Below are 24,490 nucleotides of genomic sequence, written 5' to 3'. Positions count from 1 at the left end.
CTGTCTTATTCTTGTTTAATCACGGAGACTTGCTTCATACCAAAAGCTGAAAACTAGCTGAGAAAATGAAACGGAGAAAAGCATTCTGAATCTCCCCCCCCCCCCGTTTTTTTGCACAGGCTAATTAAAGGCAAAGCCACCCATCCCGACGTCATTGGCAGTCTAGAAATCCACTTGGTTATCTTTGTTGTGTCTAATGTACTCACACAGACAAAAATGTCTCCATCCCCAAACCAAACCGAGCATCTGGCATTGTTTCCTGGCCAGATATACAGACGCAGCTATGAAGAAGCAGCTCAGATTCCCCACAGCCAGGGAGATGCCTCGGGGAGAGACTGATCCTGTCTCGAGCAGCCTCTGTTAAGCTAAAAGCATGGTCAGCATAGGGAGAACTGCAGAGGGGGGTAGAAACAGAGCATGTGGTGAGAAAGAAGAGGGGGGTAGTGGAGGGTGTCGGGTCATTTTATGAGAGGCACATCAGAGTCTGCATTTACCCCTTCCCAGAGGAGAGCACCAAAGACAAGGGACAGGCATCTCCAGACATCACAATCTTGATGTTTCCCCATAAAAATTTGGAGAAAAGTTTAAATACTGACCAGTTATAGGTGTGTCCATGTTTCCCAGAGTGCCCTTATTGTGGGTTATTTGTCATCTACTAAAGTCTACGTCTAACCACTTGTCCCAAGAGGGAATTGGGAATAACCTGTATGAATGAAATCCATAGGTGGCCCGCAGTCTCATTCCTCTCCCAGAACTCAGGCAGGAAAATAGGGGTTGAGCTTAACATATGTCTGAGTCATTTGTTAAACATGTCTTCTGTGAGGCACAAGGCTCACTGCCAAGGGTCCAAAGAAAAACAAAATAAATGGATTCTACTCTTAAAGAGCTCACAGGCTACTGGAGGAAACACTTGAACAGATGTAACACAATAAATTATAATATAAAAATGTAGAGGGGGAAAAAAAGATTAAATGAGATAATGCATGTAAAAAACATGCACATAGTACTAGCATAAGGATAGACATATAGGTAAATGGAATAGAATTGAGAGTCCAGTAATAAACCCTCATGTTTATGGTCACTTGATTTTTGACAAGGACGCAAGACAGTTTTATTGGGGAGAAATAGTCTTTTCAAAAAATGATGCTAGAGCCCAGCCGGGCGTGGCTCAGTGGTTGAGCATTGACCTAGGATCCAGGTGATCAGGGTTCGATTCCTGGTCAGGGCACAGGCCCGGGTTGCGGGCTGCAGCCGATCAATGAGTCTCTCATCATTGATGCTTCTATCTCTCTCTCCCTCTCTCTTCCTCTCTCTGAAATCAATAAAGATATATTTAAAAAAAAAAAAAAATGATGCTAGAACAACTGGCTATCTACATATAAAAGAATGAAGTTATATCTGTACATTCACACCATATACAAAAAATAATTCAAAATGGATCAAAGATATAAATGTAAGAACTGAACTACAAAACTTAGAAGAAAACATGCGTATAAATCTCCATGACTTTGGATTAGGCAATGGTTTTCTAGATAGGATGTCAAAAGGGCAGGCAACTCCCCCCAAAAACAAACAAACATACATTGGACTCTTCAAAATTAAACTTATGTTTCAAAAGGCACCATCAAAAGTGTAAAAAGAGCCCGGTCATGAGAGGCTCACGGGTGAGCATCGACCTAGGATCCAGGAGATTGTGATTCGATTCCCAGTCAGGGCACTTGCCCGGGTTGCTGGCTCGATCCCCAGTAGGGGGCTTGCAGGAGGCAGCAGATCAATGACTCTCTCATCATGGATGTTTCTATCTCTCTCTCCCCCCCTCTCCCTTCCTCTGAAAACAAAGACATTTTTTTCTTACGTAAAATGATGAACCACAGTATGCGAGAAAATATTTGCAAATAATATGTATGATAAAAGACTTGTATCTAGAATATATAAGGAATTATTACAACTCAAAAGGACAAATAACCAAATAAATTTTAAAAAGTAAATGATAAATAGACGTTTCTCTAAAGATAGACAAATGGCCAATAAGCACATGAAAAGGTGCTGAATATCATTGAAATTCAGATAAAAACCACGATGAAATATCACTCCGTACCTGTCAGGATAGCTATAATAAAAAGCAAGATGACAACAGGTGTCAACAAGGACATGGAGAAATTGAAACCCTTGGACACTGATGGTGGATGTAAAATTGTGCATCTGCTCTGGAAAACAGTCTGGCAGTTCCTCAAATAGATTAATATCGGGGTGAGTACAGGGGGAAAGCATGAGGAGTGACTGCTAATGGTCCTGGAGTTTCTTCCGGGAGTGATGAAAATCTTCTAGAACTAATTACGGAGGTGGGTGTGTGAATTATAGCTCAGTAAAGCTGTTATTTTTAAGTAATGCAGAGGACGCAAGACCTAGATCATCCATCTATTAGCTCTCCAGAGTCAATGTAGCCTGGTGTTTAAGAGCAAGGGCTTTGCATTCTCCATCTGAATAAAGATCTTGGCAGCACCCTTATCTGTCCTAGTGCCCTGGGGCAGGCACTTACCCTCTCTCAGCCTCCGTTTTTGAGTCTATAAAGTGGGGATGATGATAGCCACTCTCTTATTTCTGCCTTTGTAGTGATGCCCATGCAGCACTCCCTGAATGCTGCCTTACTGGCTGATTCCACTCCTCAGATTTTTGAAAATGTTCCTTATTTCTAATGTAATGAGTTTTGCTCAGTGGCGTTCTCATCATCTCCCTCGGACCATATGTGCCATTTCTTCTCTGTGAAGCTATCCTATTCTAAGGGGTTACCCTAAGCGCCCCATAAATTACACCAGCTTTTCATGGGGAAGCCAGTACACACACACGTCCTGATTCCTCATGCAGTGTTCTTTCCCTGCTGAACTCTCCCCATGCTGACCCTGCTGGTCTCAGGGCCCTTTTCCACTCACCTGTTCTAAAACTTAGCCATCTCTGATAGTTTTTGTTCATTGATCTGCCCTTCCCACCTCCAGTTCATCACTGAAGCTCCCCCAAGACCTTCAGATCGACATGCCTAAATGGTAGATAGAGTCCTTCGAAAAAATAATGATGAGAGGGTCTCTTCTCAATGAATTTCTAAATATGCTTCTACTTTTCGTATAGGCCAGTGAGCTCAAGACCTGCATGCAGTCCGTCTTACAGGAGTGGAAGGTTTATGATAAACTCTTTGACGACATGAATATGATGACAGTTCGACTCCAGTACTGTGTGGGACACAGCAAGCCTGCGGCTTTGTCATTGGAGGCCCTGAGATGCCAGGTGCAGAGCCTGCAGGTAAATGACCCAGATCTTGGCACAGCACGGCAGATTGGCAGCTAATCTCCAGTGGAAGCTGGCACAGTCACGGACACAGCTGTGTTGGTGCTCTCCAGAGAGAAGCACAAAACAGTATTTTAAATGCCAGCATCAAAAGTATAGCTTGAAATTCTGAGATGAATCACGTGAGCCAAATGAGCGAGACTTTGTAAAAGTTTACATTGATTTTTTTCTTTGTTTTTAATGTTCGTATCACTTTACAACGTAAAGGTTTTGAGTTTGGGCAGGTTTTTCTTTTAAGTACACTTTTAAAAGTTTTTGTCTCAAATAAATGAATGCCTTTTCAGTTGTTTTCCTCTTCACATTTCTGACCGTTTATCGCAGTCCCGTCCAGGTTTGTGTTGTGATACACAGCAAGTGTTGAAAAGCTGCTGCCTCCTTCCAAATCAGCCAGGCCATTCTGAAATTAATTCCTGCTCTGTTCTCTTAGTCTCTTCAAGACGAAGCGGAGAGCAGCGAAGGGAGGTGGCAGAAGCTCCAGGAGGCTATTGGAAGACTCAGAGGTTACTGCCCCTCAGTTGCTGAAATAATCGAGGAGAAATGCCAGCATGCTCACACAAGGTACTTATTGCATTAAGGTACACTTTGAATAATAGATATCTTAATTACATGTGCTAAATGAAGTGTCCTGGGCCTTGGAAAGTCTAATCTTCTTAATCACCCGAGATGACTGGTTTCATACTGTTCTGGCCTCTGCAGTTTCCAAGGATCTAATTCATGTCCGATTTGATGTTGTGAAGGCTGTTACCTGCTCTGTTCAAGCGTTTGGTACAGTCAGTCTAGAAATACCGAAATTACAGCCCCGGAGTAGAAGGCTAAATGACCAGTGTAATCCTCAGGGACACCAAAATCCCAGGCAGAATCAGACTGGGGCTGGCCAGAGGGGCGTTCTGTTCCACGGGAGGCATCATAAGGTGGGAGAAAGGGGGCTTTAGGACACCTTCCGGGAAGTGGTTTGTGCGCTCAGAAGGGATTTATTTACTTATTATTTTCAATCCTCACCCAAGGAATGAGGGTATTATTTCCATTGTTTTTTTTGTTTTTGTTTGTTTTAGAGAGAGTGGAAGGGAAGGGGGGAGAGAGAGAGGTGGGGGGGGAGAGAGAGAGAGACATCATTTGGCTGCTTCCTCCCCCCCAGCAGGGGTGGGGATCGAACCTGCAACGCAGGTATGTGCCCCTGACTGGGAATCGAACCCAGGACTCTCCGGTGCGCCGGCCAACGCTCTAACCCCTGAGAATGCCGGCGAGGGCTGGGAAGGGATTTTTGATGAAGCGCAGGTGGCAGAAAGCTCCTTAAGAAGTGTGGCCCTGGTTCATTGCAAGGCTTTTGTTTTTTTGAGTGGGATATGAAAGTTGACCTAAAGCTGATGTGGTGATGGGAAAGAAAGGCAACAATCTGCATATGGGATGAAAACCATTTCCTTTATGTTAGGGATGTGTGGCTTTTGTAATTGGAGAATAAATTTGTCATAAACACAGTTTAAATAGGCCTATTTAAAGACCCACCCTCTATAAAGTAGGAGCCCCTCCCATGTGGAGAAGTTTCATCAGGCGTACGTATAGTTCAGTACTTTCTCCACATTTGCCTAAGAGACATTCATACTACAATAGATATTTCTTGCCAGTCACAAATTTTGTAATTTTTGTTGAGAATTATAGTCAGTTAAATATTTGGATTTGGACTTCTGTTTTTTACTAATTGCACCATCAATATATAAAGGCATTTAACAGTTGTTATCTCAACAATCCAGCTGCTGTTAACTCACCAGTAAAGTGTGTGCATTGAGCTTTTGCTGCAAGGGAAAGGATGGGATCAGGGACCTGTTCATGTTGCCCTGACAGGTGGACGCAGGTAAACCAGGACATTGCAGACCAGTTGCAGACGGCCCAGGGTCTGCTACAGCTCTGGAAGGCCTACACCAGTGCTCACACTGAGGCCGTAACAAAGCTGGAACAGCAGGAAGCAAAGTACCACCAGCTTGCAAACATCAACATGTCTGGAAACAACTTGGCAGAGGTCCTGAACCCAGCCCTGCAGGATATAAAGGTGAGTGCAAAGCCCATTGGGGAAACCAAGGGCTAAAACCCAGGGACTGGACAGAGCACAAGGACAGAGAAGTGGGTCAGGACAGGTGCATGAGCAGGCTGTGTAGGACATGGGCAGGACTGGGATGTGTGGGGTTGGGAGGGCCAGGTGGAGGCTCGGAGGCCAGGGCCAGGCAGCAGGTAGCTGGGTCAGGGGCACTTGACACCATCTGGTTCCAAGCCGCCTCTTTCAGTCTAGCAGGAAAAATCTCTAAAGCAAAAGCCTCATGCAAAGTCTCAAATAAAAGCAAAAGTATCTCAACTGAGTGTGATTAAGAATAATAGATATTGAATCTCTCGCTTTAGAAATAATCATCAAAAAAAGATAATTATGGACTTGCCTCCATGTTGATAGGGCTTTTCTGTAGTTACAGTGATATTTAGACTATATTTAAGAGCTGCATAATTTCCTCTGTGGTTTTATCCTATTGTGTTGATGAAGGCCCAGAAAGTAACTACTTTCAACATTTAAACTGGCTGCCTTTTATATCTTCTGATACTATAGGGCAAACCAAAAAGTATTAACCAGTTTAATAAGAGTGACAGGAATCCAACAAATGTGATCTGTATTTCTGATCTACTTCTACCTGATTTGTTATTTAAAAAAGAAAAACAAACGACACATTCACACACACAGTATTTCCAGAGCAGCCTTAAAATCTGCTTGGTTAATGAGATTCTGTAGTCTCTGCAAGTAAATCCATTTATGTCACAAAGTCTCAGAGGACAGGGTTGCATGGATCCTTAAATGGCATTAAAGCAGATTCCTAAAGTGTTCGATGATTATAAAACACAGGACTCACCCAGGTGATCTCCAGTTTCTAAAAACTTGAAGCCCCAACTCTATTGGTCAGTGGTCAGTTTTCTCCCTGAACTGGCAGATTTTAGAGCAGCGCCAGTGATGCGCGCCAAGTAAAAAAAGCTTAGCTTTTCAGCTCCTTAGAAATAAACAATAACAAAAAGCCATGCCCACAATTTCCGGGGCAGAAATTCTCCTGGATGTTGATGGAGTCATAGGGGTGGGGATTCTTGTAGTGGAAGGAAGAGGAGATGTTTGGGGATCACTTTTTCTTTTCTAGGAGCTGCAGCATGAGGTGCAGAAGACAAAGGAAGCCTTTCTCCAAAATGCCACTCTCCTGGATCGACTCCCACAACCCGCCGAGTCGGACACCCATGTGCTCCTCTCCGGTCAACTGCACTCCCTCCAAAGGGCTTCCTACTTGGAAAAGATGCTGCTTGTGAAAGCAAATGAATTTGAGGTTCATCTTATTTTTTCATTCAAGTTGTAGGATTGGACATTTGCCCATTACCCTCAATTCCTTATATCCTATGACATAGTAGTCATCCATGCTTTGTGGGCTGCTCCTTAGGGCAACTGCAGAACAGAGCTACCCCTGAAGATATCTGTCGTTGGACATGATTCTTCAAGCATGTGATTTTTCCATCACATGGGCAATGGGCAGATCTTAAGCACCCATTTCTTCTTTATGGAACATGTTAGTTTAAGAAGTCATATATTTCATATCCTATTCAGATCTCAACAGTTATTTGGATCTCCAAGTGGGGTGATTGGGTTACAGGCCATTTGCTATATTCTGCTTTCACGTTTTGAAGAGCCTTTTGTGTACGCACTGTCAAAAAGCCTCATGGGAGGCCATGGAACTCCAGTGTCACATCTCAATAGCAGCAGGGAGAAAGTATTTAAGTAGCAGGTCTGAGGGAGCAGAGTACATCCCGACCTTCCTCTGCACGGCCCCCTCAAGCGGGTGGGCCATTCACCCCTGGAGGCTCAATGCTTTGCCAAAGGCACAGAATGGAAAGCAGGAGTATTCTAAGTGTTCAAGACAGTAATGCTCTGCTGGGGGTTGAAAACAACCTGAGCCTTGATCAGCTCCGAGAGCTGTGCTTAGTTATGTTCTGTCTGCTCATGAAAATTGTTTCTAATAAAAATTGCTCTCGTTCTAGTTTGTTCTATCACAGTTTAAGGATTTTGGGGACCAGTTGGAATCTTTGAAAGGCCATATAACGCATGAAGAAGAGAATTTGAATAAACTCTACCAACAAGAAAAAGAAAAAAATCCTGACTCGCTCCTGGTATTGTCAATTTTTATCATTTCTAAGTGTTTAAGCTCACCATAGAATAAAAAAAATAAGCTAATTACTGTCACAGTATAAAATCTGTTTGTATCATAACTCTTATACACAGTAATTTATATGTCATTCATTCTTGCCCTATTTTCCCTCAGCTCTAGAAAAGTATGACAACATAGGAATCTATTTTAGTAATATGCCACGGTAATTTTAGTGGATTTTTAACTTTTGCTGTCTTTACTAATTAGCTTCAGTCAACTAGAATAATCTAGGAATTGGCTGTTGCGATTAATTAAATCTTTCTAGTTAGTCGAAGATCAGATGTAAAATACCCTATTAAATTATTTGTATCTATTTTGACTTATTAGCTTAGTAAGTTTAATATGGTCAACATAAATGAATGGGAGAGTTAAAGAACACTGGGCCCTGTATATCCCTAAGTACCAGTCCTCATAACCCAGATCAGGGGTGAGGAACCTATGGGACACGCTCATCCCCTCCCATTTATATGTTGTTCTGTGAAATTTTCATGCTATAGGGCAGAGATGAATAGTTTGACAGAGATCACTTGACCCATACAGGGGTAAAATATTTATGACCTAGCTGTTTACAGGAAAATCTTGCTGACCCTGATGACCTAGACTATTACAGCAGAGTTTTGTAGTGACAATGTGGGTGTTGTAAAGGATGTTTGCTTAACATACTGTCGACCTAGAGGCTGTCCCTGGAATATCATTGTAAAAATAACATTTTGATGAGTTTGCATTCTTATATGATTTTACCTTCTACCAAAATACAGCTGTTTAAGTACCGTGCTTTACTAGGGTTATTTTAAGGATTACATTTTCATTTGGTTTGTAGGTAAACTGCATGATCTGCTGAAGGTTAAGTTGTTGGCAGACCAAAAGGGATTTGAAGGTCCTTAATGAGTCCTTAAAAAAAAAAAAGCTTACTTTCATATTCCCCAAAGACAAAATCTGAGGTTACTTTCTATTTCTTGGGCTGTTTAGGTTCTAGCTGTGAGCGTAGCTTGTCATTCTAGAAAAGCCACAGGATCAAGAGACCTGAGTTCAGGTCCAGTTCTAACACTAACCAGCTATTTGACTAGGGACAGGTCACTTACTCAGGGAGACCCCAGTTTTCCCTCATCTTTGAGATAAGGGTGGTCTACAGGATCTGTGACCTTTTCATCATATAGTCATTGTTATCCACAAACCTGGGATTTTTTTTTCTTTTAAATAGAATCATGTGCTGGCACTGGCAGCCCACTCTCCTGATGCTGAGCATCTGAATGAAGTAAGCCTCAAACTCCCACTTAGTGACGTGGCTGTAAAGACATTGCAGAATATGAACCGGCAGTGGATTCGGGCCACAGCGACAACGCTGGAACGCTGCAGGTCAGAACAGCCCACCTCTCCTGTTCTGTTTCAGTTCAGGTAAAATGAACAGCTTGAGCTCAGGAAGGTCATTGTTACGTGGCTCTGTTTTATTTGTTTTTAAATCTTTATAGTGAGCTTCAGGGAATTCGATTGAATGAGAAATTTCTTCACTGCTGTGAAAAGTGGGTCCAACTTTTGGAGAAGGTAGAAGAGATGCTCAAGAAGGATATTGCTGACGGTCTTCCAGCTCTCCTGGAACAGCAGAAGACATATGAGGTACCCCTGTGCTCTCTGCCACCCTCGGACCTCTCACCCTAGGGCAGGAGTCAGGGAAAGGTAGATTTAAATAAAAATACAGAGAGTGCCTGTCAGTGTATGTCTAAGCAGATTCTGTTGTCAGGTGATCACGTGTAAAATTCTTACACATTTCACAGTTTTCAACATTTCATCTCATTGCTCTGTTTTAGTAATGACAGAACTCCTAGATTTTCTGCAGTAAGTGGAATCTTCTAGCACAACTTTGCTTCCACAGAATGCAAACATTACCCCACTTTACCAAGAGCTTGTTAAAGCACTTAACTCATCTTTGCATTTTACTGAATAATTCTCTAAAACAGAATGATAATTGCATTGTTAATAATTTCTCAGAGGAGCATCCCCACACTTGCATTCATGTTTATTTAGACATACTCTTGGTGGTTATAGGCAGATCGTGCCTTTTAAAGTGGGCATGATTAGTTCACTACATCTTTTTAACGTAACTGATTTAAGTCTGCATTGTCACATCATCCAGTGAAAAGGAAATCCTTCCAGCCAAAAGGCTGAGTGACCTTGAATACGTTACTGAACTTCCTTATTTCCTTATACCTTAGCTTCCTCCTCTTCAAATGGGTATTATAATAGTACTTAGGTAGGAATAAGTGAGACAGTGCATGTGTTACATGGTGCCTAGCAAATAGCAAATGTCCAATAAACAGGCCTTAATCACAGTTATTGTTGGATCTTTTCCCCTCTAAGATTATATTTATAGGTGCTATTGATGTGATAGTTGAGCACTTTTGCAGTTAAACTCCAATAATTTGAAAATTGATCACTTTCAGATGTCCTCTGGGAGCTTAGATTTTAATAGGAAATATAAGGGCCAGATTCATAAAATTAATTCTACAATCTGATATTTTATATTTTAATTCACATACAGATGTTAGAAGCTGAAGTTTCTATAAACCAGACAATTGCTGATTGCTATGTCACCCAGTCCTTACAACTCTTGGACACAACAGAAATAGAGAAAAGGTAAGGTTTCTGGGGCATGTGTGTGTGTGTATGTGTGTGTGAGAGGGAGAGGGAGAGGGAGAGATGGGGGTCATGCAGTCGGAGCAGGCCTTCACTACGTGAATCTTGACCATGTCAGGATCCTGTGGCCATGTCAGTTGATGGACCACCATAGGGTGAGTCTTCTGACAGTACTGGGATGAGGTCTTGCTATGTGGCCATAGAAACCATGGGGGCAGTCTCTCCTATAGTAGGTGAGTGGGGTTAGCAGACCAGACCCACTCGCCAAGTACAGTTAACTAAATTTATACCCCAAAGGATCCTTCTGTAGAATGTTTTCCTCTCTACCTTCAGCCTCATGATGTTTTGCTATTTAAAAAATAATTCTGGAAGTGCTACTCTTCCCAGCAAGTAACTCTGTCACAGTTCTGAAAGAAGGGACTTACTTCTCCCTGTGTGGTGTACATGGGGTTGAGGTCACTGGGCAGTGCCAGTCAGGCTGAGAAGAGCCCCTTAGTCCATCCTGGTAACAATAACTGAACCTGCAACACAACAGGTTCACGTGGCAGGCAGAGCCCAGAGGAGCCCTGGCCTGTTGAATACTTCTCCCAATGTCCTGGTAGGGATGGTTTTCCTCCCCATCACCCCCCATATACCTCTGCATCATCCAGCATAACTAAGAAATATAAAGCCCATGTCTTCCTAGCTCTGAAGCAGTAGAGTCAGGCCAGTTCCAGGATGATCAACTAGTTTTGGTTTGATCAGTACAGCAAAGCATGACTTTCCCCAAATAAATAGAAGGCCTTATTTTTCATGTGAAAGGTGTCACTTTCATGTGAAAGGTGTCACCTAATTGAGGAGTTGCAGAAAGCATGCTTTATTGCTGAAATTATATAAAGTATAACCTTCAAGCAACAGACATTACCAGGTACCCACCTGTTCATCTCTTTCCCATCCAGTGTGTAGTTTTCTATACAGCGTTTGGCATAATGAAAGTTAAAACAGCTCCCATTTGTATAAAGAATGGTTGTGGTGCATGCTGGCAAAGTACCCAGGTCATGTGCAAGTATCTTCTGCTAAAAGTTTTTTGCCAACCACATGCTCCCCCTGTTCCAACTCTAGGTTCCCCATCACATTTGAGTGGTGCTAAGAGTTTAAGAAGTTTGTTTTTCATGTAAATTGCCCATATCAATAGTAAAGCTGAATTTCTATGATGCTGTGATAGTTATTTTTTCTACCTGTTCATGTCCGGATGCTCTAACCATCTGTTTTCCCCCAAGACCGGAATTTATTTCGAAGCTCACGAAGCTGAAGGCCCGATGGCAGAGCGCTGCCCAGAGCGTGCGGCAGAGGAGGAGAGCGGTTGGTGGGCTGGTGAGGAAGTGGCGGTGTTTCTGCACCTCCCAGGAGGACTTGCTCCGCTTCCTGACTGACACCAGCCACCTGCTGTCTGCATTCAAGAGCCAGGACTGCCACAGTCTCTGCGAAACCAGGAGTCTGATCCATAAGCTGAAGGTAGCATGCGCACAGCAGTGTGGGAACCACAGGGTGGCCACTGTGTGGGAGACGTTCACTCACTTCAGATTTTATGTTTTCTGTGATGTCATGGTTCAGGTGTGCTCTCTGCAATGGGAGACCACAGGGCTAGGGTCCCTGCCCTGCGGGGCCAGAAACCCAATCTTACCCATCCACCCATGAGGAGTGAGGCTCCCTTGGGCTGGGGGAGTCGGGTTGGAGTGGAGATGGGTGGGTCGAGTGGGGGAAGTTTGGGGTGACAGACTCAACCCACCCGGGCTTTTAAGGTACGAAGTAATGTATAAGTTGACCACCAGTGGGGTAGTTTACGTGGAACTCTTGTTTGCTTTGAAAGGCAAATTCATTTAGGCAACAAAGTTTTCAATCAGAAAGTTGCTTGATGAGCATAGGACTAGGGTAGTTAATTGGCAATTCCCAGGGCATGTTCCGTTGAGCTACAGAACTACCCTGCAGGGGTGCAGCTAAACCAAACACCAGCCTTCTGCAATCCTGTGCTTTCCTCATTCATTGTTCAGTCATCAAATATTGAGGATCTGCTCCGTGCCATTCACTGTTCTAAGTGCTGGAGGCACGGTGTCCACAAAGAGAAGACGCCCACTCTCGGGTTAGCCAGACAAATTGATAAATAAGAAAATAGCAGATTGCAATAAGGCAGAATCTGTGTGCAGAATTAGAGCAGGGCCGGTAATGGAGGGCCTGGGTGGGGCTACCTTAGACGGGGTGATCTCTGGGAATGTGACATTTAAACTGGAGCCTGAGTGGTGAGAAGCAGCCAGCCAGACAGAGGTCTGGGGAAAGAGCCTTTCTGACAGGAGACGGAGTGGCTTTCCCAAATTCCCCACGATGGGAACGAGCTTATCAAAACCGAGGAACAGAAAGAAGGCTAGTAGGACAGGAGCACAGCGAGTGGGGCCACAGTGACAGGAAACGAGTTTGAGAAGCCCGTGGGGAGGAGCATTTCTTGGGGAAGGGGTGGTGGCTGGGTTAGCCCCCATGTAATAGGAGACCGTTGGAGAGTTTCTGTTGGACGAGGGGGCAGCGTGATTCTCTTTGGACTTTTTAAAGATCCTCTGGCTGCTCTGAGGAGGGTGGGTGCTGGAGGAGCCAAAGGAAAAGCAGGAGCCCCGTACATTTCCTGTCTATTGCTGCCTAACAGCCATCGCCGATGATTGTCGCTCTCGGTTCTGCGGGTTGTTAGGGCTCTGCCAGGTGACTCTGGCTTAGGGTGTCAGGCTGTTTCAGCCAGACCACGGCGCGGGCTGGGCTCATCTGAAAGCCCACCCGCTCCTGTGACTAGCACCTAGCGGGGAAGGTCAGCCAGCCAGCAACTGGAACCGCAGGGGCTTCTTGGGCACCATTCCTGTGGTCCCTCCACATGGAAGCTTCTTACATGGCAGCTCATGGCTTCAAAGGCACATGTCGCAAGAGAGAGAAATCCGGGGAGAAGCTCTGCTGCCTTTCAGACCCAGCCTTGGAAGCCACCTGTGTCACTCCCACCATCTCTGTTAGCCGAGGCCATTACATGTGCCCATGCAGGGTCAAAAGGAGGGGACGGAGGCACCGCCACTGGATGGCCAGTGACACGGTTCTGGAAGAGCACGTGGGGCGGGGAATATTGCTGTGGCCTTTTTGTAAAAAATATAGGCTGCCACATCCAGTTAGGCTGTTTCGGTAGTCTCGGAGAGTTGTTATGGGGGACAAGACGAGGGTGATCCCAGTGAAGAAAACAAAGGATATGTGTGTGGGTAGTGTTGGCAAGACGTGCTCACGGTGTGGATGTGGCACAGAAGTAAGAATCTGAATCAGGATGACTCGGTTCCTGGCGTGAGCACCGTGGTGAGTAGGGTGCTGCTGACCGAGTCGGGAAGACTGGAGGAAGAACAGGTCTTTTGTTCAGTGACGTTTGAGATGGCTTAAGCAAGTCCCTTTTTTTCTTTTTTTAGAATAAAGAAACTCATTTTGAGAGACGGCAAACCACCTACGAGCTAACCTTGGAAGCTGGGGAAAAGTTACTGAACATAGCTGGCCTGGAAAGTAAAGAGTCTATTGAGAAGAGAATCGGCCGACTTCAGGACAGCTGGAAGGACACAAAGCTCCAAGTGGGAGAGATGATTAAACACTTCCAGAGCGTCGTAGAGGTAAACTCACCGTTTCCTTTCCCACTCATGATCCTCAAATGCAGCACATGGAATGTTCGTTTGCTATATGACAATGGGAACGATTATGGGGTGATAGTGTGAATTTTCCAGAGGACCTTGAGTCCTACTACTCCGTGAATCATGCCACTTAATGTAGAATAATAATAATAACAGCATTGAAAAAGCTCAATATTAAGTATATAAATACTTGAGGTTCTATTTATATTTACTTTTATGAAACAGGGAACTTACTTTTTTAAAAATACGTTTTATTGATGTTAGAGAGGGAAGGAGGGAGGGAGGAAGAGAGAGAATCATCGCTGTGAGAGAGAACCATCAATCTGTTGCCTCTCATGTGCCCCGACCGAGGATGGAGCCGGCAACCTTTTGGTGGACGCGACAACACTCCAACAGCTGAGCCCCCGGCCAGGGCAAAACAGGAAACGTATCCATGTTCAGTGGAAGTTCAGTGCACCACGTTAGTGTTCCACACGTGGTCTGTCCTTGGGTGTAGTATATGAAAGTAAGGACAGTGATACTTCATCTTTCTGTTATCGTCAGAAAATGCAATTTTGTGTATGAGTGAATTTCACAGTTAATTTATGATTATATCTTTAAGAACTGGAAGGCTCTTTTGAGTCATTATTAGGAAAGTCATTCTTTTGTGATGCTAAAATACCAAGGTTTTCTCAAGGACTCTTGAGCTGCTTCGAACACAGACCCGACAGTACTGTGCTCTGTGAGGTCTTATGTGGTTTTTATGGTTTCCTTTGTATATATTTAATGTGAAGCTATCTATTTTTACTTTTTGTTTCTCTGAGCATACCTACTCCTTATAGCCCACTCTCCTCTCTAAACTGCATGTGCGTGTGCGTGTGCGTGTGCGTGTGTGTGTGTAGACCAGATAACCAAGCTTGTCAGAGATGTTTTTCTGCATAAAGAATAAGTATGTCCCGCCCAGCTTGGCGTGGCTCAGTGGTTGAGCATAGACCTAGGATCCAGGAGATGGTGGTTCGATTCCCGGTCAGGGTACATGCCCAAGTTTCGAGCTCGATCCCCAGCAGGGGGCGTGCAGGAAGCAGCCAATCAGTGATGACTCTCTCATCATCGATGTTTCTCTCTCTCTCTCTCTCTCTCTCCCCCTCTCTCCCTTCCTCTCTCTAAAATCAATAAAGAGATATAAAAATCAAAAAAAAGAGAGAGAGAGAGAGATTAAGTATATCCCGAGTTAGGGCCTGAGCATCTCTCTTGTAAACAAAGTATCTGAATTTTCTCTGGTATACAAACTGCAAAATTCACTAGTTAGCAAACATTAGTTGAGCACCTGCCATGTTTGTAAAGCACGAGGGGAGGTGCCACTACCGGTTTGGGGGGGGGGTGAGGACTCGTAGTTTTCTCTTTTCTTTCTTGGTTTTGTTCTAGAGAATTGATGTTGCTGGACTAGTGGCCTCCCCTTACATGAGGTGTCACCATAGAATCGGGCCAACCCAAGTATGTTTAGGCAGCATTTGTACTGAGGGTTAAAATAGGATTTGATTTTATGTTTGTCTGCTTTTAGTAACCTCAGGAGTAGAAATTGACCCTAATGAATCAATTGTAAACACCCTGAACGTGGAAATGCAGGCGACTGTTTGCTCAGTAATGTAACGTTAAAGGAAAAACAGATGGTGCGAAAAAATGGCCCTGGGGGGTGGGGCACCTGCAGCCTTAGGTCACCTGACCAAGCTGCTTCTAACCTCATATCCTTGGCCGCTCAGTTTTCTCTGGGCCTCAGTTTTCACATTTTAAATTGATAATAATAATATAGTACTTGCCCTGTCTCCTAAGGTTATTGCAATTACAATAAAACAGTGAAGCTGAAAATGCTTTAGAAATTGTAAAGTGCTTTTAGCGGAAGGTGGCTGTCTGCTCACTGGTGAGAGATGGAGAGCGAGTGAGGCTTGATAGCGAAAGGGTCGCCAAAGCCAAACTGTTTCTAGAAAGGGGAAGGGAGAGTGCAGAGGGATGACGTTAGAAAAGAAGACAAGGAAAGTGGTCGAGTGTTTGGGTTTTACGATGCTGTTGTAGCGCATGCCCAAGACTGTAAATGCTAAAGATTCATTCTTATAGCAGCCTTTTAAATGTGAACTTTTCCAACATTAAAATAGAAATAAGATTATGTAGATCAGGGTTAGGGGGAGGGAGGAAGAAATACAGTTGACCCTTGGATCCCACGGGTTTTGAACTATGCAGGTCCACTCATTTTTTTCAGTAAATATAGAAGGCCCTCCGTGTCCCTGGGTTATGCATCTGTGGATTCAGCCAACTGCAGATTGAAATCTGTTTACGATCTGAGTTGGGAATCTGTGGATGCGGAGGGTCAACTAAAGTCACATGGGGATTTTCAACTCCACTGGATGGGAGCCCCTAACCACCACCACAACCCCGAGTCATTCAAGGGTCAACTGTATTTCAAAGCAAAAGTCAACCAACCCAGTGGTTGAAGTGAGCCACACATAAAGCTGCAAAGGTGTCGAACCAGACTGGTGTCCCATCTGCTCTTCTAGACCATGGTTCGTTCAAGAAAGGAACTGGGTTTCTGTGTGATTTACAAAAACACATTTAGCAGAGCAATTGCGTGGATTAAGTGAGTTATTCTGCTTCTATAATTCATTCTTTTTTAAAATGTGTCTTTATTGTTGAAAGTATTACAGATGTCTCCTTTATAATTCATTCTTAAATAGCAAAGTACTTACCAATTTTAACTCTGTTTTCAAATAGACCTGGGACCAGTGTGAAAAGAAAATCAAAGAGCTGAAAAGCAGGCTGCACGTTTTAAAGGCGCAAAGTAAAGATCCCCTTCCAGAACCTCACGAGGACCTCCAGAGAGAGAAAGAGCTGATCAAGGTATTGAAAGCTGAGGTGGTGCTCACCCTCAGCTTAGCTGAGCTGTTTTCTGGGGATCAAAGTGTGTGTGTGTTTACCTTTCAGTTTCTGTGTGGAAACCAAGTTTTCACATTCAGTCGGAAAACATTTTCTCTGTCTTTCATCTAGCAAAGCATCCTGGTCTCTAAAGGAATTAGAATCCATGCTTTTTGAGGTCCATGTGTGAAAAGGAGAGACCTTTGCAGAAATTCACTTCTTAGGATCTCAGGGATTTCTCCTCCTGCCAGCTGGGTCTCCTCTGTAATGGGAGATGTGCCCCCTGAGATGACATGGAAAGCTGTTCCCTTATCAAATGGCCTTGTCTTTGAAATAAGAGTAAAGTATGACTAGAGAGAATTCGTTTTTTTAAAAGCCAATAGGTTGAGTTTTTTGCTCAATTACATTTTCATAAACTCTTCCACACTGTATTCTGCCTAATTAATATCACACCAGCAAAAACTCCTACATAGTTCAGGCCTTTGCAGACAGGACAGACTCACGGATGAGAATTTGCATTGCTAACATTCCCAGGCCAGGGACTTCCTGTGTCTCTTCCCTCTTTGCAGGTTTGATGTTTAAAAGACATCAGTAGCCTATTGGAATGTATTTTATTTTTTTTGTTTGTTTGTTTTCTTCCTTCAGTAATTTCAGCAATCATAGTGAAAAATTAGGAAGAAATGAGTAGTCTCATACGTCAGGCTGTGCTGGCAGTCAGTGTCTTCCTCCCTGCATCGTTATTCTTCATTGTAAATATTCCTAACATGCAAAAACAATTTTTTTTTTTTTGGTTAATCCTCCTGTCTGAGGATATTTTTTTCCATTGATTTTTTTAGAGAGGGGAAGGGCGGGAAGGAGGGGGGAGAAACATCGATTGGTTGCCTCCTGCACGTGCTCTGACCAGGGCCGGGAGCGGAACCTGCAACCGAGGTACATGCCCTTGACCGAGAATCGAACCCAAGACCCTTTGGTCCCTGGGCCAGTGGTCGAGCCACTGAACCACACCAGCCAGGGCACATGCAAAATATTTTTAACCTAACAAATGATATGACAAACTGCCATGAAACCATCATTTAGCTAAAAAAATAAAACATTAGAAATACAGTTTTAATGCCCTGTATGATTTCTAAAGTGCTTCCTCCTCGCCCCGCAGAAGTGTCCACAACGCTGAATTTGTTCTTTTATCATTTTTATGTGCTTCTTTATCATTTTACCATGTGTCCATAGTTCTCAATGAAATATAGAAGTATTACTTTTGTTTTTAAACTTTACATGAACAGCACCATACTATGTAACACATACAGCACAACCTCTTCCCTTCATTAGGATTTTGAGTCGTCAGAGTTGAAACCTATAACTCACTCGTTCTCACCGCTGTGTTGTATGCATTATATCACCTGATGTATAATAGTTGCTGGTGGTGTCTAAAGAAGGTTCCTTACTTACCCCTAATTTTCAAAGTTTTTATCATTTCAACATCTTTAGGTTTAGATCTACACTTCAGTAACAAATGAGAGGTGGTGGAGTCACTCTCGCATTTGATACGTAGAATGTCCTTCCACAAAGCCTAGAAACCAGTGTAGAATAAAAACTGTAAACTCTTAAGGAGACATGATTTTCCCAAGTATCACACTTTGCAGTTTCCAGTAGGATCTTTCAACTTCCATAGCCTCCACATTCTATCTCAGTGGAGGGAATCAGGGAGACAGGCCAAGAGCATGGATTTCATTCAACCCAGGACCATGTTCCAAAAGGCCCTGTGTAACCTGAGGCCTGTCTAGGACAGTGTTTGTCATCCTGAATCACTTGGGGGATATACACCAGCCCCATGACCAGTCTGAGCTGTACTCTCCTCCTCGGAAAAAATTATATTCCAATTACAGTCAAGTTGCTGTGTGGAATAATTCTGTGTGTGTGTGTGTGTGTAATTTATATATTTTATATACTAGCTTTTCACTATTATCAAAAGTGCTATAGTGGACATCTGTGTTCATAAAACTTGTCAAGCAATTGAGTCTTTGGGACAGTTTTTTTTTTAAGTAATTTTTGAATAAGTAATATCACACGGTTCAAAATTCAGAAGGTGCAAAAGGTACACAGTACTACCCCCTTACCCACAGTTTGTTTTCCATGGTTTCAGGAACCCACAGTCAACTGCAGTTCAAAAACATTAAATGGAAAGTTCCAGATATTTTGAAAGAGAAAGAAAGCCCAGACCATATTCCCATAACTTTTATTACAGTATATTATTTCAATTGTTCTATTTTATTATTTAGTTATTATTGTTAATCTCTTACTGTGCCTAATTTATAAATTAAACTTTATCATAGGTATATATTTATAGGAAAAAAACAGTATATATTGGATTAGGTACCATCGGCCATTTCAGGCATCCCCTGGGGTTCTCGGGTCATATCCCCCGTGGTATGTGGGGGCTACTGTACATGGAAAAGTTTTTTCCCAGCAGTTTCTTTCCACAGAAGCAATCAGTGTCACCAGTTTGTTTATATGTTCTTCCAAAGGTAGGCATATATATTACACACATATGCATTCATTCATGTTTTGGGGTTTTTTTACCCAATGGCAGTGTAGAGAAGTAAGCCTTGACAGTCCACTGGGAGCTGCGTCCACAGTCAGAGGTTTTAATACTGCCATGCTGTGTTAGAGAGTCCAGCAAGGCCTGTGCGATGCGTTACTTCATGTAGCCAAAAAACTTCGTTTTACGTCGTGTATTATATGAACAATTGAATTCTATAAGTATTTTTGTAATATAGACAGTTTAGCTGGTTCCATTAAATAGACACTTACCTGCTGTGTTCTCTTTTGCAGTTAGTTTTCATAGCAAATCTGGAGTATTTTAATCTAAAGAAAGAAGCATGATTTTTGAAATATGTATACAAATACTGAGCATCCACCATAGTAAACTTCCACAATAGATCTTCCTCTATATATTGTATGATTCCTTGCTTTTTATAATTAATATTTACAAACATTTTAGAGCTCTTCAGACAATGCCAAATTGTGTTCCTTTCCATCGCACATATTGATTTCCTATACACCAGGCATTGTGGTAAGTGCTGGGCGATGCATTTGTGAGCAAGGTTGTCATGGCCCCGGCAGTACAGAGCTGACCGTCTAGACGACTGGAGAGACGCATGCTAACCAGAGCCCCACCGTATGCATAGACATGTCTGAGAATAACTGTGAGCATGGGTATTGTTACAGGGAAAGGACCAGGGACCATGCTGGCATAAACAGGGGTCCCACCTCGTCCAGTGACTCAGAAAGGCCTTCTCTGAGGAATTACCTTTGTGTCTGAGATCAGAAAGTGTCAGTAGGACTTAACTAAATATATTTGTGGAAGCATCAGGGTGAAGGAGTAGGTAGCGTTTCAGGCTAGCAATTAAAAAAATACAAACTTAAACAATAACTAGGAATTTTTACACATATTAAACTTGCCCTAAAAGTATATGAAACTGGGCGCCAAAAAGTATGTGGAGTCATTCCTTTGAGGACACATTTTGGCAGTATTTGTTAGGAATCATAAAATATCCATATCCAAAAGTTTTATACCTGTTAATTATCCTTTCAGTTGTAGGAGGAAACCAACCAAGTATCCAAACCAAACAGATTTAAACTTGGCTGTGCCTCCCTACGGTACAGGCGCCTAAGCCTGCATCTCTCAGCAGAGAAACGCTGCTCAGTGGCCCTCGGTTTCCTGTAGCTGTCAGGGGGTGGCTTGCCGCCACTTGTGAGTTCCCCTTTATATCATGGAGCTCATTAAAACTGTTCTGCTGCGTGTCTGCTCTCATCCACTTTACTAGAATCGTGAGGCTCAAACTAAATAACAAAAATTTTAAATAATGATTTTTTTATAAAGATGTTTCCCAGTCTCCATACAACCTTTAAAAAGAATTCTCCAGACCATTTTTATTAGGTGTACATTCTTGTCGGCAAGTTGTGAAGTCATACCAGTGTAGCTTTTAGAGCTCTGAAAATCAGAATTCACACATTTTTATTGTTACCACACTCGGCCCTATTTCTGATGTTAATGGTCGCTTCTTTCAGATTCCTATAGATAGGTGTGAATGGAGACCCTTAAAATGTGCCCAAGTCTGAAGCGTTGTAAGCACAATAAAAATGACTCTGGAACTAGTGATCTTTTCATTGTACTCTAGCTCTTACAGTTATTTGGAAGTGCTCCCTAAATAGTAAGAGGCCATGCTATTAAAAAAAAAAAAAAAAGACTTGAGTGCTCTGGCTGTTTCCTTTTACCTCCCCTGTTATGAAAGTAATTTTCATGGTGTGTTTTTTTCTTTTTAAAAAAAATTTTTTTTTCCATCACCATTTATCCCCCCATCCCCTCCTCTGCCTCCACCCACGAAACTAATTTTCTTGATTAAGTCCTAGAATTCAAAAAGCTTAAATTTGACAAATAATCTTTTTTTTTTTTTAATGTCTCCAGGGCCAGAGGAAATTTTCTGCTAACCAATCTCTGCCAATGTTTAGGGTACAATTTATTTTTTTCTTCCATTATATTTAACTTTCTAAAGTTAACCAGAATCAATCCCTTTGAACAGGAGCTGCTGTTCCGTGATTGCCACGGTAGCAACTGCGCGTTTCTCAGGTGTTTTTAAGAAGGGGAAGTCCCACTTCTACATTTCTGTGACATAGTTTCAGAATTAAAAGTGTGTGTGTGTGTGTGACTTGCTTTCCTCTAAGTAAAGGTAAAGACCAACAGGACTTTAAAGCGAACTACCTGAGAAAATGAAAACAGAGGCAGGAGAGTTTCCTCCGGGGAGCGGAGCGGCGGCGGGGACCCGGCCCGGCGACAGCGCCCCGGGCTCCCCGCCCCGCCCCGCCCCGCCCCTCCCCCAGCGCCCCATCCGAGGATTCGCCTGCACGTTTGGAAACTGCAGCAGCTGGAGTTGAAAGTTTGTGTCTTTTTCTCTCCCCTCGTCCCGTGTTTGAATGCAGGAGCTGGAGACGGCTTCGGCTACCTGGATTCAGAACTTGGAAGAGCTGCAGGCTATGAAAGCCGACTTGGCCCAGCACACTCCGGCGGGGGACGCGATGGTTCTCGCCGAGCAAATCGCGCATTTGCGCCGGCAGTGGGAGGACCTCTGCCTGAGAGTAAGTGGGCTCACGGCAGGGCTCCGCCGGCCTGGGCTTGATTGAACCGTCTCCGGAGGCAGGACAAAGCGGGGGGGGGGGGGGGGGGGGGGGGGGCCTTCACTTCAGAGCCGCAGGCCGGCTGGGGCTCCCTGACCGGGCGGCCCGCGGGTTAGCAGGTCTGACCCTTTGTGTCTCCAGCGCTCGGTGCTGGGACCTGGCACATCTATAAGGAGCCTTTTAAAGAATCATGCTCAGTGTGGGAGGACTGCGGTTATGATGGGCGTGTTGTGCAGACGACAGGCGCTAGTCTGGGAGTTGGAATCAGGACTCGGAAGGCGCTTGGAGCTGAGTCTGTGCAGCATCTCTTCTGGGCCCAGGGGCACTGAGTGCCCTCACCGCCGGGCGCCTTTCATCCGAGAGCTCTGCGTTCGCAGGCAATCCGGTGTTTGTGTCAAGTCGCTGGTTTTTAAAACTTTAGAGGAAATGATCTGCTGCTACCCTCAGCCTCTCAGTGGCTCACTTCTGATCAGGAATGGGGGGTTGTGGTTAGGGTGTTTTGTGTGTGTGTGTGTGAGAGAGAGAGACAGACAGACAGACAGGATCAGGGTGGAGTTAAAGGGTTCAAACAGATCTTTGTTTTAAGAGGGTGTAATTCTAAGAAAAATAAACTCCCAAATCTTATTTTTGTGAATTACAAGGAGATGTATTTTTAAGAGTTGAAATTCAGACACTTTTAAAAAGCATTTTAGTAAAGTAAAAACATTTTTCCTTCTTGATCATAGTATTTAATATTCACAATATACCCTACTTTTAAATGTCCTTTTACAATTTTCATTCAAATTTTATATTAAAGAAAATATTTAGAGAATGTGAAAAGTACCGTCAAAGTTAAGCAGCAAAGACTGGGGTCCAGATGTTCCTAATTGTTACCATTATGAAGCCTAGCAAAGGGACGCCCGCAAAATGCCCTGTTTTTTAAAGCTAAGATAGATGCCCTGAGGAACAGAAACAAAACTTGGGGGCGTAGTTCTTTGGGCCTTTTCTAACACATTTGGTTGGGTGAACATGCAAGCATCTGACATTTTTGCTTCGGTCTGAAAAGAGCAGAGGTGTTTTTGCACATAGCAGGAAAATCTCTGGGAGTTCAGCCTTAGTTTCCCCATCTGTAAAGTGGGTGTTAAAACTTTACCAAAAAGATTTTTAACACCTGAGGAGACTTTTTTTACATTGAGAAAGGCTGATTTCATTTTTTAAATTTATATTTATTGAAGTAATTCATTTGAACCCTGGGGGGAGGAAGACCCTTTGCTGCTACTAGCTTAGGGGTTGCCTGTGCAGCACAGAGCACTGGGTGTTTTGGGGTGAGCCTGCTTACTGCAGACCAGTATTCGGTCCCATTCCCATGGTTTCTGTCCAGTGCAGTAACACATTATGGGAACGTGAATTAAATGAGTGATGTGCATTGTTATTTTTAATCTTACTTTGTTTTGTTTTTGCTTTGAAATACAACGCTAAGATATTTAAATGACTTTGATTTTTATGGTCCATTTGAATTACAAATGTTAGATATATCATGGGATCTGTATTATAGTTTTTAATTAAACAGGCAGGACATTGTCCTTAAGTAGGTATTAAGACTTGGTCATTTTTCAAAAGGGAAAGAAGTTGGGTACTAAAATCATAAATTAGCATGTAGCGAGCGTTGGACAAATGTGTATCGAAAGAACAGGAACGGAAGAAATTTAGGTGATGCTTAAGGTATCATCTAACCATTTCTGTTTCTAATTTTTAATATAACCCGATAATATTGGATAAAACTGAACCCTTTTGGTCATTTACAATTCAGGTACAATCTTTATTTTGTTGCTTTTCATGATGTTTATCAAAGGAGTAAGGAAATGCTGTTGTTAAACCTTAGGAATTTAAGAGGCAAAAACATAGTAATTTAAGCCGATAGGGCTACTGATAAAAATGAATGAAATTCATAGTCCTTTTGATGGGGGGAGGGAAGGGAAACACTTTCCTTCCTGCCTGTACTCAGCTGCCAAATGCATTTTTGTTTCCAGGTGGCCATACGCAAACAGGAGATTGAAGACAGACTCAATTCATGGATTGTGTTCAATGAAAAAAATAAGGAGCTATGTGCATGGCTGGTGCAGATGGAAAACAAAGTTCTGCAGACAGCAGATATTAGTATCGAAGAAATGATTGAAAAGTTGCAGAAGGTAAGCAACAGCCAGGTGAAGGCAGTTACCCCTGCGGGCTTCTCTGCCCTCCTCTCTGCCAGGCTCAGAATGGTGTGTTACAGGTGTTCCAGGTGCATTTTAGAGATTTGACGGGTCCATCTTCCTCTTTCCCTTCCTTCCCAGAGGAGAGATGGGCAGTGTGGGGCCATTCTAGTGGGCTTTCTCTGGAAGTCTGGCCAGAGATGGGGCCCGCGTCTCCTTTAAGCATCTGTCCCCACCCCGAGTGAGTTACAGCTTTTCTAGTTATTGTTACAGAGCTCCCCTTGCTGAAGGGGAGAGGCCAACAGGAATGGGGCTCATCATTTTGAAATGGTTACTAATGCCCAGAGAGAAAGGTAGAAAGGTTCTTGCCACTCAGGAAAACTCTTAACTAATCTTAGGCTAATTTAGT

General features: G+C 43.3%; 1 protein-coding gene across 1 annotated transcript in view; it reads left to right on the top strand.

The window, feature by feature from the left end:
- SYNE2 (spectrin repeat containing nuclear envelope protein 2) overlaps positions 1 to 24,490 on the top strand; it is a 233,480-nt gene that overhangs the window by 176,904 nt on the left and 32,086 nt on the right. Inside the window, exons 84-96 of the mRNA XM_087819973.1 lie at positions 3,124 to 3,294; positions 3,767 to 3,897; positions 5,179 to 5,383; positions 6,501 to 6,680; positions 7,387 to 7,515; positions 8,755 to 8,909; positions 9,023 to 9,167; positions 10,090 to 10,184; positions 11,444 to 11,678; positions 13,643 to 13,837; positions 16,598 to 16,723; positions 21,716 to 21,871; positions 23,920 to 24,078. Of these exons, the coding sequence (XP_087676099.1) occupies positions 3,124 to 3,294; positions 3,767 to 3,897; positions 5,179 to 5,383; positions 6,501 to 6,680; positions 7,387 to 7,515; positions 8,755 to 8,909; positions 9,023 to 9,167; positions 10,090 to 10,184; positions 11,444 to 11,678; positions 13,643 to 13,837; positions 16,598 to 16,723; positions 21,716 to 21,871; positions 23,920 to 24,078 (2,082 nt within the window). The remainder of the gene's footprint in view (positions 1 to 3,123; positions 3,295 to 3,766; positions 3,898 to 5,178; positions 5,384 to 6,500; positions 6,681 to 7,386; positions 7,516 to 8,754; positions 8,910 to 9,022; positions 9,168 to 10,089; positions 10,185 to 11,443; positions 11,679 to 13,642; positions 13,838 to 16,597; positions 16,724 to 21,715; positions 21,872 to 23,919; positions 24,079 to 24,490) is intronic.

Source organism: Miniopterus natalensis, chromosome 1, assembly GCF_054644295.1.
Source record: "Miniopterus natalensis isolate mMinNat1 chromosome 1, mMinNat1.hap1, whole genome shotgun sequence".
Classification (NCBI taxonomy): Eukaryota; Metazoa; Chordata; class Mammalia; order Chiroptera; family Miniopteridae; genus Miniopterus; species Miniopterus natalensis.
The sequence above is the reverse complement of the archived record's forward strand: the minus strand, read 5'-3'. Positions and strand labels throughout refer to the sequence as shown.